The sequence below is a fragment of the Zootoca vivipara genome, chromosome 8, assembly GCF_965207765.1.
Source record: "Zootoca vivipara chromosome 8, rZooViv2.hap1.1, whole genome shotgun sequence".
NCBI classification, from domain to species: domain Eukaryota; kingdom Metazoa; phylum Chordata; class Lepidosauria; order Squamata; family Lacertidae; genus Zootoca; species Zootoca vivipara.
The window spans coordinates 69,383,391-69,401,245 of NC_142591.1; the positions used below are offsets into that span (position 1 = coordinate 69,383,391).

Genomic DNA, 17,855 nt, shown 5'->3' on the forward strand with positions numbered 1-17,855 from the left:
TTTGCTTGCCCATTTTCTGTCAATTGCATTATCCCAAACCCGTTGCTCGAGTTTCCCTGCTGTTCCGCACAGCTTTCCACTAACCTCTGCCTCCTCCATCCATCCTAACAGCCTACTACGTATTCTGTTTTTGGCCATGTCTCCTTAGTTTCTCTGTTCCCATCCACCATGTCTGCCCAATAATCCTGCCTCTTTCCTAATAGTATGTTGTCCTCAGATCTTTATAAACAATGGCAGCACTTTCTGCAAAGGTGTTCTGCATTCCAGACAACTGCCTTCCAAGCTTGGCGAGGGATAGCTACAGAGGCCTGCCTTTCTTTGTGAAACCTAAACCATTCTCTATCTGAATCACTGCCTTTGAGAAGAATCGGGATATTTCACAAATAAGTGTGTGTGCCGGCTCTGGAAGGGATCACAAAGAAAGCTTCTGGAAGCAAAATCATTTCAGTATGCAGAAACCTAAGCAGAGAGTGATTATTAGATGGAAGCACATGTCGTACATTTGCCTTTCGAGACTGTTTGAACAGACATTAGAGATGGCAAGAGTGTCACACAACCCCATCTAAGCAATTAGTAAGCCTGCAGCTTCAGTTCTAACTTCAAATTTGAAAAAAGAAACGTGCAAAGTATTGGTTTGTGCAACAAATTTAACTGAATAGACATAATTAAACAGTGCATAACCCTGTGAGTGCAATACTTGACTGCCCAAGATGAAATACAGTGCAGTTAATATCGTGCAAATGTGTTGGGTAGCTTAATTAACAGCAATGAATAGTGAAAGACCAATATTATTGGAGAATGTGTAATCTTTACTGGATCACACAATTAATGGAATTGAGAAATGCCTATATTTAAAGTCAAAAGTGCATTTAATATCTATATCTATATCTATAGATAGATATAGATAGATTCAGTTCTATAGTGTCTGATCTCTTTTAAGTACAAATCATAAACACAAAGATGTTTAATGATATTCAAGCATAAGTTTCTGAAAAAAATATGTTTAAAAGTATGTTCATATTATGAATACTAGTATTTACTTGGTGGCATCTGACTAAGTCATACTCAAAGAAGAACCAGTGAAATCAATGGACTTCTGTTTGAGACGATTAACTTAACTCCCCCCCCCCCCCATGGCATCCTTACCAGAGTAATGCTTAAATTCATGACTCTTCCAAGTTGATCAACATAATAAACATCATCTTGGTACCAGGGATCCAGGTGTAGATAATTGTACATGCCAAAGGCACGCATGTGATCCAGGGTATACTGATCATCCCGAAGTTTGACTTCTGCTACCGCTGAAAAACAAAACACAAACCCAGAAAATGTAAGATCCCGCATCCATTTAAGACAAAAAATCTCAAGTTACATTTAATAGATAATCATCTTTGGGACCTGCAAATCAAAATGGTAACTTCATTGAAAAATAGAATTGTCCTTTAAGTCTCTGACCTACTGAATTTAGATGTTTTATTCAAACTATTATTATTATAAGCAAATGACGGTGAAGCAGATACTGTATGATACAACAACAACAACCCCAGAGTGCCACCTGCTGCCTCTAGCTTACTGTAAGTTATACATACGGAAGAGACAACTTTGTAAAAAGGGTTTAGGTTCTTTCCCCTATTATCATCAAAGCTTCCACTTGTTTGGTGTCCCATAAACATGGAAAGTGGCAACAGAGCCATAATCGAGCCTGACAGACCTTCAAAGCGCTATGACCATGTCATTTCGCATAATATTTTCATGAGGTTTGCAATCATTATGGACAAACACACACACACAGGAACAGTGAAGCTTCCACTGCTAGTGTTCTAGGCTGTCAGTTCCTGTTTCCTAATACCAAAATTATGTATAACTTTTGGTGAACTGCTAGCTGAAATACAAGAAAACTGCATATTGTGTGATCATCACCATCAGGCAGTAACTGAATGGCCATCTTTTCAGGAATGCTACCGGTAAATCATGGCTTTGTGTTACAGTCATAAGCCATGGGCTCATGTCCTCCAGCATGGCCACAAGGAGACAGAAGCCTTTGTGTCAGCGTCCAACTAACCACAGGTTGTTGCCAACATTAGACAAAGTGTGGTTAATGTTATCTATTATTTTTGAAACTAGACAACTTAAATAATGGTTAATGATTATGATTCCGACTTGTTTTAATAAACTACAGTTTACTAAATGCAGTTCCTAGACTGCACAAAACAAATCATGAGTTGAAAACAGAAGCAGATGCTTCCAACATCTTCCTTGAAGCTGCATGTGGGAAAGCACACAAATCCAAGGTTCATACACTTAACGCTAGAGAAGGAAAAAAGTTAAAGAGAGAAGACACTATATTTAAAAAAGTAATTCTACACCACTCATACACACAGCTCTGTTGGAGCATATTTCCTCTACCCAAGTACAGTAGCCTCAGTTATTCTGGTTATCCCAAGCTTACTCTTCAAGTCAGATTCAACAGTGAGCCCATAAAGGTCACTAGGTTTATGGGACTAGGGCAGTGACTGCTGTACTTCATACTCTCACCTGCCATTGGCCTTGGTGTGTAAATAGTTTCATACCACTCTCTGTCTCCTGAACAGGGCTAACTTTGGGCTATATCTACAATCTATATAAACTGCCACAACTCCTCTCCTTAGAAAGTATCAATCAGGTGACCTGCCAGTAACAGGTGTAAGCACCTGGGTGGTCTTCTATAGCCTCTGGGCTATTCATTGTGCACCAAGATACCAATATATAAACTTTCTCTCTCAATATATATATCTTCTCTCACCACCATCTTTCAGCAGAAAGCTTTAGAAAAGATAGCCAAGGCAACTCTCTGCATTGTACTGCCATCCTGTGGATCAAACTTGCCACAACTTACAAGCACATTTTAAACCAGTGGTTCCCAACCTTTACTCTTCTCCCCATAACCACTTGAAAATAATGATTTTTATTTTTGTTGTTTAGCAATCGTAATGTGCTGAGCTAGATGCAAAATATGTATTGACTCTCTGCTCTTTTCAAGTGGCTTGTCAGACTCTTTTCTGCACTGGAGACTTTCCATCATCTTGTTGCCAGCTGTGGGTTTATTCTTCTGAAAAAGGCAGATCCTCCTCTCCCCATCACTTCAAGCCCATCCTGCTCACCTTCTGGATAGTCTGCTGTGTTCTAAGAAGGATGGAGTAGCGCAGGGGTCCCCAAACTAAGCCCCAGGGGCCGGATACGGCCCAATCACCTTCTAAATCTGGCCTGCGGATGGTCCAGGAATCAGCACGTTTTTACATGAGTAGAATGTGTCCTTTTATTTAAAATGCATCTCTGGGTTATTTGTGGGGCCTACCTGGTGTTTTTACATGAGTAGAATGTGTGCTTTTATTTAAAATGTATCTCTGGGTTATTTGTGGGGCATAGGAATTCGTTCATTTTTTTTTTACAAAATATAGTCCCCCACAAGGTCTGAGGGACAGTGGACCGGCCCCCTGCTGAAAAAGTTTGCTGGTCCCTGGAGTAGCCTTTGCACCCACTGTTCTTCACACACATGCTGCTCTGCAAAGTTGCTACCACGGACCATCTGGATGAGACTCATGGACCACTAATGGTTCATGAACTACTTTGGGAACCCCTGCTTTAAAGCACAGTTAACTATGGTTTAAAGATGAGCATTCACTGTGTGCTGGTGCATAGGAAGAAAATTGTGGCCACTTAACTCTTAATAGCAGAGGAGCAGCAAAGTTGTGGTTTTCCTTGTGTTATGTCCCAACTCAAGACTCATGGTTTGTGTCTTGCCAAACAAACCATGAGCTGTAATGAAGTCCTGTTCTTGACTTAGCACTTAGTGCCCATGATTTCCTTTGGAGAGAGAAACCATGAATCCAGGTTCAGACATAAGCCAAACTATGGCATAGCTCCTGGTAGCATAGCAAGAGCAAAAGCTGGGGAGAAGGGGCTGCGAAAGCTGGGTCAGAAACCCTTGTCCAGGACCCCCTGCCATCTGAAGCCAAGTATGTGGTGACCAGAGAGAGGGCTTTCTCCAATATGACACTTCATATATGGAATGCCCATTCCAGAGAAGCTTGTCAGCACCAAGCAAAAAATAAAATAAAAATGCCCAGGCATTTGAGAATGAGGCAAGGACTTAATGGCAGAGTGCATGCTTTGCATTCTCAAGATCCTGGGTTCAACCCCAGCATCTCCAGGTAGAACTGAGAACAACTCCAGCCTAAAACCCTGAAGAGATACTGCCAGTCTGTGCAGTAGACAATGTAATGTTCAGTCTTAGGCAGCTTCCTATGCTCCTAATGCCTTCAAGCCAATTTTAACATTGTACTATAAACATTGTTATGAAGGTTGTGTGCCACCCCCAATCTCTGCTGAGCAGTAGCAAGATCCCGGGGGATACAGGCACTTACCCAGGGTCATGTTTCTGTTGGGAGTCAAGACGCAGCAGAGACCATTGCGTCTTTTAAAAATATGGTTTATTTTACACATATTTATACCCGGGTGTAGCTGGAGGGAGTACAGAGTTTACAGTATTTGCATCTCAAGAGGGGCTTGTTCCCCACAGCAGTGCAGCATGAGATTCCAATACATATCCATTCCCCTGTCCCAGGGCAATATGGTTCTGCCCCTCAAGGCCTCTGCCTCTAGTCCTACTAACTTCATTTCTTGTTCCCAGGAAACACGTGGTCCAAGCAACCCCTCTGCATCCATCTACTTGCCCCCTATTCCAAGCCTAGTTTTAAAAGGTGACAATTTTCCTGTAACCTACATCATTGTAACTTTGGCAACCAGAGCCAAGGATTTCTCTGTGATAGGCCATCAACACCTTTTGTCCTGTTAACAGCCTCTCTCCCAAGTGAGGCCCTGGCCTGTGTTTTTCCACTGGCTTGGAATCTTCCCTTCAACACTCCAAATATTTTCTAAATGCAACCATTTTACTAATTTCTAACATTCACTAACTCTAGATTTGTAACCATATATATATATATTCAGTGCTCTTTGTTTACCATTGCATGACGTGTCCTTATGATTTTCTTGCTGTTTTTATCATTTGTATTCCAACTACTTTTTTATTATAAAGTTTGCCCACTTGGGGGAGCTTTTCAACTTTTAAAAATGCTCATATTTTTAATAACTTACAGTGCAATCCTAAACATATTTTCTCAGAAGCACTGAGCTCAATCAGATTTACTCTCATATAAGTCAGCAAGGTTGTATATTGTCTCCCTGCTTATTTAACTTATATGCAGAATTCATCATGCGAAAGGCTGGACTAGATGAATCCCAAGCCGGAATTAAGATTGCCGGAAGAAATATCAACAACCTCAGATATGCAGATGACACAACCTTGATGGCAGAAAGCGAGGAGGAATTAAAGAACCTTTTAATGAGGGTGAAAGAGGAGAGCGCAAAATATGGTCTGAAGCTCAACATCAAAAAAACCAAGATCATGGCCACTGGTCCCATCACCTCCTGGCAAATAGAAGGGGAAGAAATGGAGGCAGTGAGAGATTTTACTTTCTTGGGCTCCTTGATCACTGCAGATGGTGACAGCAGTCACGAAATTAAAAGATGCCTGCTTCTTGGGAGAAAAGCAATGACAAACCTAGACAGCATCTTAAAAAGCAGAGACATCACCTTGCCGACAAAGGTTCGTATAGTTAAAGCTATGGTTTTCCCAGTAGTGATGTATGGAAGTGAGAGCTGGACCATAAAGAAGGCTGATCGCCGAAGAATTGATGCTTTTGAATTATGGTGCTGGAGGAGACTCTTGAGAGTCCCATGGACTGCTAGAAGATCAAACCTATCCATTCTTAAGGAAATCAGCCCTGAGTGCTCCCTGGAAGGACAGAACGTGAAGCTGAGGCTCCAATACTTTGGCCACCTCATGAGAAGAGAAGAATCCTTGGAAAAGACCCTGATGTTGGGAAAGATTGAGGGCACTAGGAGAAGGGGACGACAGAGGACAAGATGGTTGGACAGTGTTCTCGAAGCTACGAACATGAGTTTGACCAAACTGCGGGAGGCAGTGCAAGACAGGAGTGCCTGGCGTGCTATGGTCCGTGGGGTCACGAAGAGTCGGACACGACTAAACGACTAAACAACAACAACAACAACAAGTCAGCAAACAAACTGCAGCCTAAGGATGTAAATAGTAAGCAGACTTAGTAGGAAATAAGGCCAAGCACAGTGGGACTAGCTTCTGATTAATCATGTGCAGGATCACTAAATTGTTTTTTTTAAGTGTTGCATGGTGAGGTTAAAAGCAAGGCCTGTGTTTGAAAAAGTTGAAGACATATGATCTGCAGACACCCACACTAACTATCATTAATCGTAAAGGCCCTTTCTGGCCCTATAATCAAGATCCTCCTATTCCTTGAGCCTCTCAGAAGTATGACTAGAAGTCTTTCTAGCAGCGATCGCCCTGTAAAATCCAGTGAGAAATGTCAGGAATGCCCTGTCACCACTGTCCCAGATGGATGGCAAAAACATGCCTTGTTAAAATAGCTTCATAAACACCCCTTTACCATCCACCAAACCCCACCTCACTAGTTTATTTCTGATGCTGCTTTAGTTTAGATGGCTGTTTTGGATATTATTAAAGGTTTCAGTTGTCTACATCAATATTCTGATATAAAGATTAGCGCTAGAAACAGGAATTGCAGTACTTCAATATTGTGGCCTTTGGCTAATTGAACAAACCAAAGCTATGGTTTTCCCAGTAGTGATGTATGGAAGTGAGAGTTGGACTATAAAGAAGGCTGATCGCCGATGCTTTTGAATTATGGTGCTGGAGGAGACTCTTGAGAGTCCCATGGACTGCAAGAAGATCAAACCTATCCATTCTGAAGGAAATCAGCCCTGAGTGCTCACTGGAAGGACAGATTCTGAAGCTGAGGCTCCAATACATGGAAAAGACTCTGATGTTGGGAAAGATGGAGGGCACAAGGAGAAGGGGACAACAGAGGACGAGATTGTTGGACAGTGTTCTCGAAACTACCAACATGAATTTGACGAAACTGCGGAAGGCAGTGGAAGACAGGAGTGCCTGGCGTGCTCTGGTCCATGGGGTCACGAAGAGTTGGACACAACTAAATGACTAAGCAACAACAAAAATGGCCTTTAAACTCTGTGTGGGGCAAGTATTGTTTTGTTTGCTTTTATGTTATGCATGTTTGGAATTTTTATTCTGTAAACTTCCCTGTGAGCTTCGGAAGAAGGGTAGCATACAAATTCAATAAATAAATATTTGGATTTGCCAGTCACTAAACAGTTTTTAACTTCATCCCCACGGGCACACACCGTCACTCTCCTGAGACAGACAGATGCCAACCTAACCAATATATATATGGATTTGCCAGCCACTTTCAGCTTCTTCTGAAAGCAAGCAGAGACTAATAATAATAATGATAATAATAAATTTGTATTTGGCAGCCACCTTCAACTTCATTTGAAATGTAAAGGTAAAGGGACCCCTGACCATTACGTCCAGTTGTGACCGACTCTGGGGTTGCGCGTTCATCTCGCATTATTGGCCGAGGGAGCCGGCGTATAGCTTCCAGGTCATGTGGCCAGCATGACAAAGCCGCTTCTGGCAAACCAGAGCAGCACATGGAAACACCGTTTACCTGTAGCGGTTCCTATTTATCTACTTGCATTTTGACGTGCTTTCAAACTGCTAGGTTGGCAGGAGCTGGGATCAAGCAACGGGAGCTCACCCCGTCACAGGGATTCGAACCGCCGACCTTCTGATCAGCAAGCCCTAGGCTCAGTGGTTTAACCACAGCACCACTGAAAGCTAGAGGAGTCATTATTATCCCTACTAAATTACAGTGATAATTATAATAATGAATCCCCACAACAAGACGTTTTAGGCTCCAGGCCTGACAGAGGAAGGGTTTGTAACATGAACTCTTAATTCTCAAGACAAGAGCATCTCATACCCTCCAACATTTCTCCTTCCCTATACAGGATTGCCTTCAGACGACTCAGGAGTCGGATTAATTCCATACCCTCCAACATTTCTTCAATGAAAATAAGGACATCCTAAGGAAAACTGGGACAATTTGGGATCAAATCAGAAACCGGGACGGCTTCTCTAAAACTGGGACGCCCATGGAAAATAGGGATACTTGGAAGATCTGATATCACAGTATCATAAAATTGTAGAGAAGGGGCCACGAGCTTCATCTAGCCCACCCTACTGCAATGTAGGAATCCTCATACCTTTTTTTAATAAAAAAGAGAGAGAGAGAGAGAGAGAGAGAGAGAAAACTTCCAGGACTTTTTACCCCGCCTGTCTTACAGGCATAGTAAAGATAATAAAAAGTAACAAATCATCCCCAATAAACACTGCTATAGTTTCGAAAGGGGGTTCCTTTTCCTTTCTCCTCCCCCCCCCCGGTGGTGACAGGAAGTATTGAGGCGGCCAGGCCCCTCACAGCTTTCTCCCCCATGGTACTCACGCGAGTCCAGGCCCACTTGGTAACAGGCCAGCGGCTCCAGGGACAACTTGTATCCCTCGAACTTGGGGTCCAAAAGCAGACGCTTGACGCGAAGGGAGCAATTCGCCGCCGCCTCCATGCCGCCCGGGAACCGGCGGACCAATAAAGTTGTTGTTGAAACGGCGAGGCGTCGCGATCGGCCGACGAAGCGCCTCTCGCGGCCGCAAAGCATCCTGGGTACTGAGGCACGCCGGGAGATGTAGTTTTTAGATGTAGCTCCCGTGCGCATGCAACAAAAGGGGTTGTAAGCCTCTTCACACTGCAGCTTTACTCGTCGGTAAAGGAGGAGTTTCCCAAATCCAAGCCTTGGCATCCCCAGTTAGGGCTGGAGAGCTGCTGCCGCCACTGTGCGGACTTCAGAGCGCCTGGGATAGGTCGGTGTAGTCTGGCTTGGGGGTGCAGTTTAAAAGGTGTGCAGAATAGCTCAGTCGGTAAACTATGAGATCTCAGGGTTATGGGTTCGAGCCCCATGTTGAGCAAAGAAGATTCTTGCATTGCAGGAGGGTGGGGTTCGACTGGATGACCCTCAGGTGCCCAACTCTATGGTTGCCGGGGTAAAAGCACGTATTGCAATCTAATCCTGTGGACCTTGCTCAGAAGTAAACTGCACTTTCAAATGGTTTGGTTTTTTTTTTTTTTTTGCTTCCTAGTGACAAGAGTTGATGAGGAGCCCATTAAGTTTGCTAAATACACTTGCGTGCTTTTCTTACGTATTAATTAACAGTGTTTAGCTTTAGCTAGGCATATCTACCTGGGAGTGAAAAAAAGGAAAGAAGTAAAATCAGGAAGACCAATATTTTAACAAGGAATGGGGAAAATTTATAACTTACATCGTTAGTACGATCGGAATATCACTTGTAGTTGAAGGTTGAATTCTGGACATAATGGAAAAGTGGTAAAGGTTTTGGATTATCATAAAAGATGCGGGAGGAAAGGATTAATAATAGGACCCACAAAGGGAAGGATGGAACTTCAAGAGATTCCTTGGGATCTTGTTTTTATTATTTATTTGTGCTATATCTCTGTAAAAATTTAATTTGAAAAACCAATTTTTTTAAAAAAAGAAAGAAATCAGCAAAGATTTGCATCTACGGAAAGCTGCACACTCTATGGGAGCAAATCCATTAACTCCTACTGAATTGAGTGACACCTAAACTCCTGGGTAAAGTTTCGCAACCTCGACCCCACGAAAACCAGCCTTCCTCCTCCGACTTCTTTCTATACTTGCACCATTCTGAATTGAACCCGCGCAAGACTGCGTGGAAAAGCACCCTCCAACGGTTTGCAGGAGTCGAAGCTGCCGAAAGGGATTGTGGGAGTCATAGTTTCATCTCGAGACGGGGGGTGGGGGCTCGAGCAAAGCAGGCGAGCCGCTGGAGGGCCTTCTGGGAGTTGTAGTTCTTCTGCCGTAACCAGGGCTCGCAGAGTTCGCAACCAAGGACTACATTTCCCATGCATCCCTGCGGCGGGGAAGATTAGGCAGGGCGTTGAGATTTCTGTTAAGTCTTGGTCTCGGGAGCCGGACGAGAAGGGATCGTGTCTCCTCCGGGGCAGGTAATCTGACTTGTCGGCTGCAGGTGGGTGTGTGTGTGTGTGTGTGTGTGTGTGTGATGGCGGAGGAGGAGGCGTCTTGGTCGCCTAGACTGGAGAATGGCTCCCTATCCTCTCCCTATCTCCCCACTTGGAAGTGGCTACTTCCCCCCCCCCAATTTCCAGATACTGTGCTCGTGGGGGTCGGAAAAGGCTCGTTCTTTCAGATCCAAGTTCCTCCAGTGTGAAATCTGGGTGGCTGTAAATTCGCCTTACTTCAGTAGGTCGCATTTGCGTGTTTTGGAAATTTGGTGGCCAGGCAACTAGAAACGTGAGCGCATTTAAAAATGGGATGGTGATTCAGGGTGCGTTCTCACATTAAAAGTGACTGTGGCGTGTGCACGCCGGAGTTCCCCCCACTCTTAGAACACATAACACCTGAACGGTACACCAGTGCATGCGCTTCTGGTTTTGCTGCCGTGTAATAAGCCAATAGATCAGTCTGGTTTTCAGCATGATTTATTAGCAGCAGTTGTACAGGGCTCCAAATAGGGAGCTTTCTAATCCTCAGTGGTGCAGGGTGGGTTTGTCCTCCAAGTGCTTTATTTTTCTATGAGAACTCAGTCAAGGGATCTTTAGCAATGGACACAGGAGACCAACATTTATTTATCCTAAGTTTGATGGCACACAGATGCAGATGAGGGGGTGGTGTGGCCTGGAGAAATGAAAGCTGACTGTGTCCAAATCCCAGAGGGTGGGAAGTAAGAGGAGGTTTCAATATTTATTTCCTTCTCCCAAAACCCACTGGAAAATTATGACTAGATGATTCCTTCCTTTGCCTGATTTCTTCTACGTGTGCTATCAGGGTGGGTGGTGTAGCATCCTTAAAGCAGCCAAGTGCAATTCAAGGCCCCGTTGCTGCTTCCAGCTTCTGATTTCTACTTTGTGCTGAGCTCTGTCCACATGCCTTCCTATGTTCTCTGCAAATGCAGAAAGGAGAGACATCATTGGTGACCACAAATAGTGACCATCAATTGCATTAAAAGCATTACTGTTTTGAACAGGTACAGGCAAGCTCGTCCCTCCAGATGTTTTGGGACTACAATTCCCATCATCCCTGACCACTGGTCCTGTTAGCTAGGGATGATGGGAGTTGTAATCCCAAAACATCTGGAGGGCCGAGTTTGCCTATGCTTGGTTATGAAGGACAAATGCATTGTTGTTGCTGTTTCCTTTTAAATTTGACTCGTCATAATGACTTTGGCTTCATTATTTCTGATCAGTTTTAAAACTATCAATTGTATCTTCCTTGCAGAGGGAGCGCTGAAATCCGTGGTGATTGAAATCCGTTTGGGAACAACATAGTGTGTGCTCCTTTCTTAAAACGTAAGTTTCTCGTCATGCCTCTAGACCAAAATTTTCAAACATGCACTTTTTGGCTCCTGTCTTTTTCTTTTCCCCTCACAAATTTACATTTGCTTTGTGAAGTGAAGGGTCATAGCTCTTAGATGGTGCTTTTGCTTTATATGTAGAATGTCCCAGGTTAAGTTCCCAGCATCTCTGAAATACTGAAATACTGGAGGACCACTAACAGTCAGTGTAGACCATGAAGCAAGGGTCCAATGGAGCACAAGCAGTAGCCTGCATAAGGGGAGGAGAATGTCTTTATCTAACTTGAGATGCACCATTCCAACATTAAGACAATGAGAGACTTTCATCAGTCAGCACTTTCAGCCCAGTGCTGGTGCATCTGATATCGGCTTGTCCAAAGCTGCAGATCAGTCAGAACATGTGGGGTATCCGTTACTGGGATTCTAAAATGATTTTTTTATTAAGAACAAATATTGGAGGGCAGGGGGAGAGATTTAGATTGATGTTGAAGGGGGGGAGTCTTAACTCTTTCCCTTTTACAGTATTTCCAGAATTTAAATTGCCCCCAGCTGTTAGTGGTCTCAAAGAGGAAACAAGACTGGTTCCTGTAGTGTATCTTCCTTTTCTCCTCTTTGGGGCTAATGGTTGCTTTAGGGTTGATTTTGAATGAGTGGGGGGATGGCACAGACAGGAAGATACCTTGCCAAAAGCCCACACGCATTTCCCCTGCCCCCAGCTGTTCCTAACTGAAGGGGAAAAAATCCATGTTTAGTTTTGCCAGAAAAAATTGACTGTTATATTACATAAAACAATGACCTCATTTGCGCAATAAGGTAAGCCAAACGTATGACTTACGGAGCCCACAAAAATGTACATGGTCCCAGAGAGGAGCTTTTAAGCTGTTTTGCTCCTCCCTGGTCCTTTTTAATGCTGCAGTGCACTGAACTAAGTTGTTTTGGACTACATCTTCCATTAGTGATGGCCAGGGATGATAGGAGTTGTATTCCAGAACATTTGGAGGGCAAAGGCGGCTATATACAATTAATATTTGGGATTAATTGCATTGAATTTAATAGGACTTAGTTCCAGTAAATGATTGGCACCAGGTCAAAATGCTGGGAACAAAGAGCCACATTTATTGGGAGTGGTTTGGAATTGGTAAAATCTATTAATAAAACATTGCGATTGCATATGATCTCACTGTTCTGGTCTAAGAAAATCATTGTGCTTGGCTCTTGAATCAACAACAGAAGTTGTTGTCTTGCCACTGAGGTCCTTGTGTCAGATGGAAAGAATGGATTTTTTTAGTATCAGACTATAAAAATGGAATGAACGAACAAAGCATTGGAAAATCTCAGAACAGGTCTGTGTACTTTGCGATTCGCCCCTGATCGAACCCTGCCCATCCAACCATGCATTGTCACCTTCTGAGACTTGAAAACTTTCCTGCTATCAAGTCTTTGGCAAGCAACCACATGTAACTCATGGGCTTTATTCACCTTTCTTTGTGTACACCCAATTTAGATGGATGGTAGATGATGTGTCTCAGTAAGGTTAATCTCTGCAATTTTTTTTTTAGTAGATCGGTTGTTCACATATAGACTCCCAAAAAAATGAATAAAGATGCCCAAATGAGAGCAAGCATAAACCAAAAGCTAATCGAAACAGGAGAACGAGAACGGTAGGTGGGCTTTGTTTCCTGTTCCACATGTAGAAATATATTGCATCTCTCTGACTGCAGTCATCACCCCACATGGTTAGGATTGGAGCCTTCTGTGTTCATTACTAGAGAGAGAAAAAGTGTGTTAATATACGAAGAGTCCTACTGGATCAGGCCAGTAGCCCATCTAGGCCAGCATCCTGTTCTCACAGTGGCCAGCCAGATGCCTATGGGAAATTTACAAGCAGGACCCAAGCACAAGAGCACTCTCCCATTCTGTGATTTCTAGCAGCTGACATTCAGTAGCATTACTGCCTCCAACCATAGAGGCAAAACATAGCCATCAAGGGTTGGAGCAACCTATTGCCTTATCCTCCAAGAATTTGTCTAAAGCTCTTTTAAAGCCGTTCCCTGCAGCCCTTGTAAATCTGGTTCTGGGGGTCTTGGGAGGGGTATGCAGGAGGAACTGCAGATGGAGAGGAGAACTGTTGGAAATAACCTCCCTTTTTTCAATAGTGGAGCAATTTGTAGCATCCCCTGTAGCTAGTCGGTATCACTCAGCCTAACTAAGTACAGTTGTACAGACAATAAATTGGTGGGTGGTAGGGACCATGTATGCTGCCCTTAATCACTTGGAGTAGAAAAAAAAGCTACAAATTTAGCTGGTTTGGGATTTTGCTTTTGGGGTCCATTTTAGCTTCCTAATTCAGGTTGTTGGACTCCTCTGCCCCAGCTAGCGTGGCTGCAGTCCAGAAACATCTGGAGAGCCAAAGGTGTGTCACCCTTGGATTAGATTTAGTCAGTGCAGATTCCACATTCCAAGCATTTGTTTGTGCTAATCTCTCTTATGTGTGGTAGTTTATATTTGTGGCTCGATAATGCGGTTTACTTTACTGTCCTCTAATGGCATGTTGTTTTACAGCCTTAAAGAGTTACTGAGAGCCAAATTAATTGAATGTGGCTGGAAGGACCAGCTGAAGGCACACTGCAAAGGTAATTGTCGGTTGATCTTGGTAATTGTGAATGTATTGACAGAGCTAAGCCGTAAGTACATAGCGTATGGAAGTGAGTGCCTATATACCTGCATTTTAAATACTGACAGATTTTTTAAAAACATGTCTATTTCCACCTCCATTCTAGCAGTTTTAAGCACTGCATTTTAGACCCAGTTCCTTCCAGAACCAGAATATCCATTTCTCAGAAGATTTATTCCATCTTCTGGTGCATAACCATGAGCTGCTTAAAATTTCTATTTAAAGAAAGTTTCATTTTTCTCTATTATATTTATACCCAGGCTATGCTTCTAGCAAGCTAAATCTGATAATGATTTCAGAATTAGGTTGACTGAGGTTCCTCCTTTTATATGGTCACTAGCTCAAGTATAGGTACGTTTTTCTTACATTGCAATGTAGTCGAAGCAAAATGCCAAATATGGTTGATACTTGGCCAATAAATTATTCTATTCTATTTCTGTATAGGATGCAGACATACGGTAACACATGTGATCGCTTAAAGTTAAATGCATAAATGTGCTTTGGAATGAGCCATAATACATGTGTTGAGTTTTGTCATACTGGCTAGGCCTATCATTTTCTAATTTGATGTATTGTGTGTAACCTTGCTTAGATGTCATCAAAGACAAAGGCCTAGAGCATGTCACGGTTGACGATTTGGTGGCAGAAATTACTCCCAAAGGCAGAGGTAAGAGAAGTAACATTGCTTTGATACATGCGCATAGAACACTGGTGTGTATCTGGCTGAGGTTTATGTACTGCAGCATCTAGGACAAGGATAGTGAAACTGGTTGTGCAGTCATTCCTGGACTGCAACTTCCATCATTCCTAATCATTGGTCATATTGGCTGGTGCTGATGGGAGTCAGAGTGCAACAACACCTGGAGAGATGCAGGTTCTCCATCCTTGATCGAGGAGAATGCCGCAATTGGTTTACTATAAACAAGATTCTCTGTCATCTTGAGGCATGTACCTAATGGTGCTCATTTACTTGCTAAGAGATGAATTGAATGTGTTTAATTTGATCAGCCATAGGCAATTAAGAATGAAATAAAGAATTGTACTGAGTAAAAACACTGGCACCAGCATAGCTCTAGCCATGGGCAACTTGTCTTATGTAACAACTGGACATGCATCCTCAATATTATTGGGAAATGCATCAAGCTAGTTCAGTATTTCCTGATGCTTATTAATGGCTTGGATCCTAATTAGTTCTTCGTGATTGGAAGGGCCTCTTCTGTTTCGTCCAAGGGTGGATCACAGCAAATTAAATCACTGGCAATAATTAAAGGACATAGAATAGAGTTATAACACAAAAACAGAAAATAATTTCAGGTAACATCAAAGTTTAATTCAGCCTAGCCTGATTGCCAGGCATTTTTTTACAAACTTTTTACAAAGACTAAGGCTGGGGGATTTCTCTTGGAAGAGTGACACGTGCCACTGTGCAAAAGTTCATATGATCCATCAATCCAAAGACAGCCCATGGGCTATAGATTGTGACCTACCAGATGCTCAACAACTCAGACAAACCCAGAGATACCAACTTCCCAGTAGACCGGAACTATGCATGGCTGTTGGGCTTTGATAGAGCCGAAGTTCTGATCTCATGGGGTTTATTATTAATCTGAGCTAAACAGGATGAATCTCGAGGGATTTAAAATTGGGCTCTTCACTTCATATGTATTCTCTAAAAATCAAGTAGTGGTGTTTGCACTGCAGCACTTGTAAACTACTGTTGTCACATGTAATGTGGCTTCAGCTTGATTTCTCACATCTTTCCACCACTCTCATCTCTTGCTACCTATTTTTACTTTTCAGCCTTGGTACCCGACAGTGTAAAGAAAGAGCTTCTACAAAGAATAAGAACATTCCTCGCTCAACATGCCAGCCTTTGATTTCTTCCATTGAGTCTTACCGTGTTGTATTAAGTGAATTATGCCAGAAACTGGAAGACATTTTTCCATGCTTTAGGGTTGAAGGTTCACTTTTTTAAAAAATGTTTAATTACTGGAAGTGTACTTTGCTACATCGACTTCTTAATTCTTGCTATTTTAATAAAAAATGAAATGAACTGCTTGTGGGCGTATGTTGGAAAGAGATGACATTTCTTGCCATTAAAAGGTTCTTGTGTTGCTTAACATGATTGACATCTTTTTCATCACTATTAACTATTCCAAATGTCTCTTAAAATTGCAGTAGCAGAAATGATGATAACAGTAGAACACATGCTAGTTAAAGTATTTGGTTAACAGCAGAGAAAAAGAAGGATGCCCATATGATACAGGATGGGACAGAGCAGTGATGGGTAGGATTTTGAGTAGATGGGTATTCTCTTAGCCTACCCTTTCCCAACCTGGGAGCATCAATATATTTTGATGCCCTAGCCTATTGCAGACACTATCTATAGCACTTAATTGTGATGCTGAGTTGAAAGAGATGCTGTTTTTAAAAGAAGAAATTAAGATTGGGGGGGGGATATGAGGTTGTCATGGCAATGGAAGCTAGATTTTTAAGGCAATTTTGACAACAAAATAAGGTAGTATGCCTGCCTGTAAGACCGTGAGATTTGAAAGTGATCTCAGAAATCAAATCTTCCTTTGATGTTCATCTTTTTAAGGTCCTGATGGCACAGGCTAAGGAGAAAACATCTAGCCCCTTGCCCCGATCTGATCGAGAACCTTGAAATCCTAATCCATTTTACCCAATGGCATTCTTTAATTGCAATCTTATGTTATCTAGAAACTCCTATTTAATTCAGTGGAATTAATCCGGAACAAATATACTTAGGGTCGGTATGTATCATTCCAGACTATGGGATGTATCCAACTAAGCTTTACTTAGTGTTAGACCCATTAAAATCAATGGCTCTAAATCGTGTTCATTAATCTCAGTGGTTTTACTCTGAGGAGGATTAGTACAGTCATACCTTGGGTTGCGAACGTGATCCGTGCGGGAGGCACGTTCGCAACCCGCAGTGTTTGCAGCCTGAAGCGCCGTGTCTGTGCATGTGTGTGATGTCATTTTGTGCATCTGCGCATGCGGGAGCGCCAAAACCTGGAAGTAACCCGTTCTGGTACTTTCGGGTTTGGCGTGGTCCACAACCCAAAAGCGCGCAACCCACAGCATTCGTAAAGCAAGGTATGACTGTATTGGATACAGCCTTATTACCCAAGAGGCAGGGGGTTTGACTACACTGAGGATCAAATAATAATAATAAATCCTTCCAGTAGCACCTTAGAAACCAACTAAGTTTGTCATAGGTATGAGCTTTTGTGTGCACTTCTTCAGATGAGGATCATCATGGTCCCTTTCAATTCTATGGTGTATTTCCTGGCAAGAGTGGCCAAAACTATTTTTCTATACATGGAATTCAAACACCAGTAGTGAAGAGCAGAATGGGCCATTTGCAACAGCAGTTGCTGGGACAACATTTAAATGACATGTAACTTCTCACTTCTTGTTTATTATTATTTTTATTTATTTCAGTTTGTATACAGCCCTTCATTTCAAGATCACAGAACGGTTTGCAACATAAAAATACAATACGAGAACACAGAATACATCAAAAGAATAATGTGCCACTTCCCAAACCGATTGCCAGTTTATACACTTGCACGTGCCTATGTGTAAGACTGTCTCAAGGCAAATCTTTAAAAAATGTAGTATAAACAGTGACAACTGGGAAACACTGGCCTGCAAGCGCTGCAAAATGTGCTAAGAGGAAGGCACGCTTGGCAAATCAACTCCCGTCCAGAAACCAATGTCCCCAGTGTGGAAGGA

The 17,855-nt window shown here is 42.6% G+C and overlaps 2 protein-coding genes across 5 annotated transcripts in view; one reads left to right on the top strand and one right to left on the bottom strand.

The window, feature by feature from the left end:
* NUDCD1 (NudC domain containing 1) overlaps positions 1 to 8,675 on the bottom strand; it is a 51,561-nt gene extending 42,886 nt beyond the window's left edge. Inside the window, exons 1-2 of the mRNA XM_035125255.3 lie at positions 8,460 to 8,675; positions 1,147 to 1,301 (exon numbers count right to left, since the gene is read on the bottom strand). Coding sequence (XP_034981146.3) covers positions 1,147 to 1,301; positions 8,460 to 8,670 — 366 coding nt within the window. The 5' untranslated portion in view covers positions 8,671 to 8,675. The remainder of the gene's footprint in view (positions 1 to 1,146; positions 1,302 to 8,459) is intronic.
* Positions 8,676 to 9,960: 1,285 nt separating this feature from the next.
* On the top strand, positions 9,961 to 16,213 carry ENY2 (ENY2 transcription and export complex 2 subunit). Of its 4 annotated transcripts, none has more exons than XM_060277662.2 (6): positions 9,961 to 10,075; positions 11,344 to 11,414; positions 12,979 to 13,080; positions 13,982 to 14,052; positions 14,686 to 14,760; positions 15,894 to 16,213. In XM_060277662.2, exons 3-6 carry the CDS (start codon positions 13,013 to 13,015, stop codon positions 15,968 to 15,970), a joined length of 291 nt encoding a protein of 96 aa, XP_060133645.1. In that variant the 5' UTR covers positions 9,961 to 10,075; positions 11,344 to 11,414; positions 12,979 to 13,012; the 3' UTR covers positions 15,971 to 16,213. The 4 variants fall into 4 exon arrangements, with proteins under 4 accessions (XP_060133645.1, XP_060133647.1, XP_034981192.1 ...); XM_060277664.2 differs by having other exon boundaries at positions 12,982 to 13,080; XM_035125301.3 differs by having other exon boundaries at positions 9,961 to 10,052.
* The last annotated feature ends 1,642 nt before the right edge of the window (positions 16,214 to 17,855 follow it).

What these genes read in the sequence shown, in the direction of transcription:
- ENY2 (XM_060277662.2), top strand. Translation starts at nt 13,013, where the DNA reads ATGAATAAAGATGCCCAAATGAGAGCAAGCATAAACCAAAAGCTAATC. An exon ending in GCTGAAGGCACACTGCAAAG is followed by an intron (nt 14,053 to 14,685) that starts GTAATTGTCGGT and finishes AACCTTGCTTAG; the next exon opens with ATGTCATCAAAGACAAAGGC. An exon ending in AATTACTCCCAAAGGCAGAG is followed by an intron (nt 14,761 to 15,893) that starts GTAAGAGAAGTA and finishes TTTACTTTTCAG; the next exon opens with CCTTGGTACCCGACAGTGTA.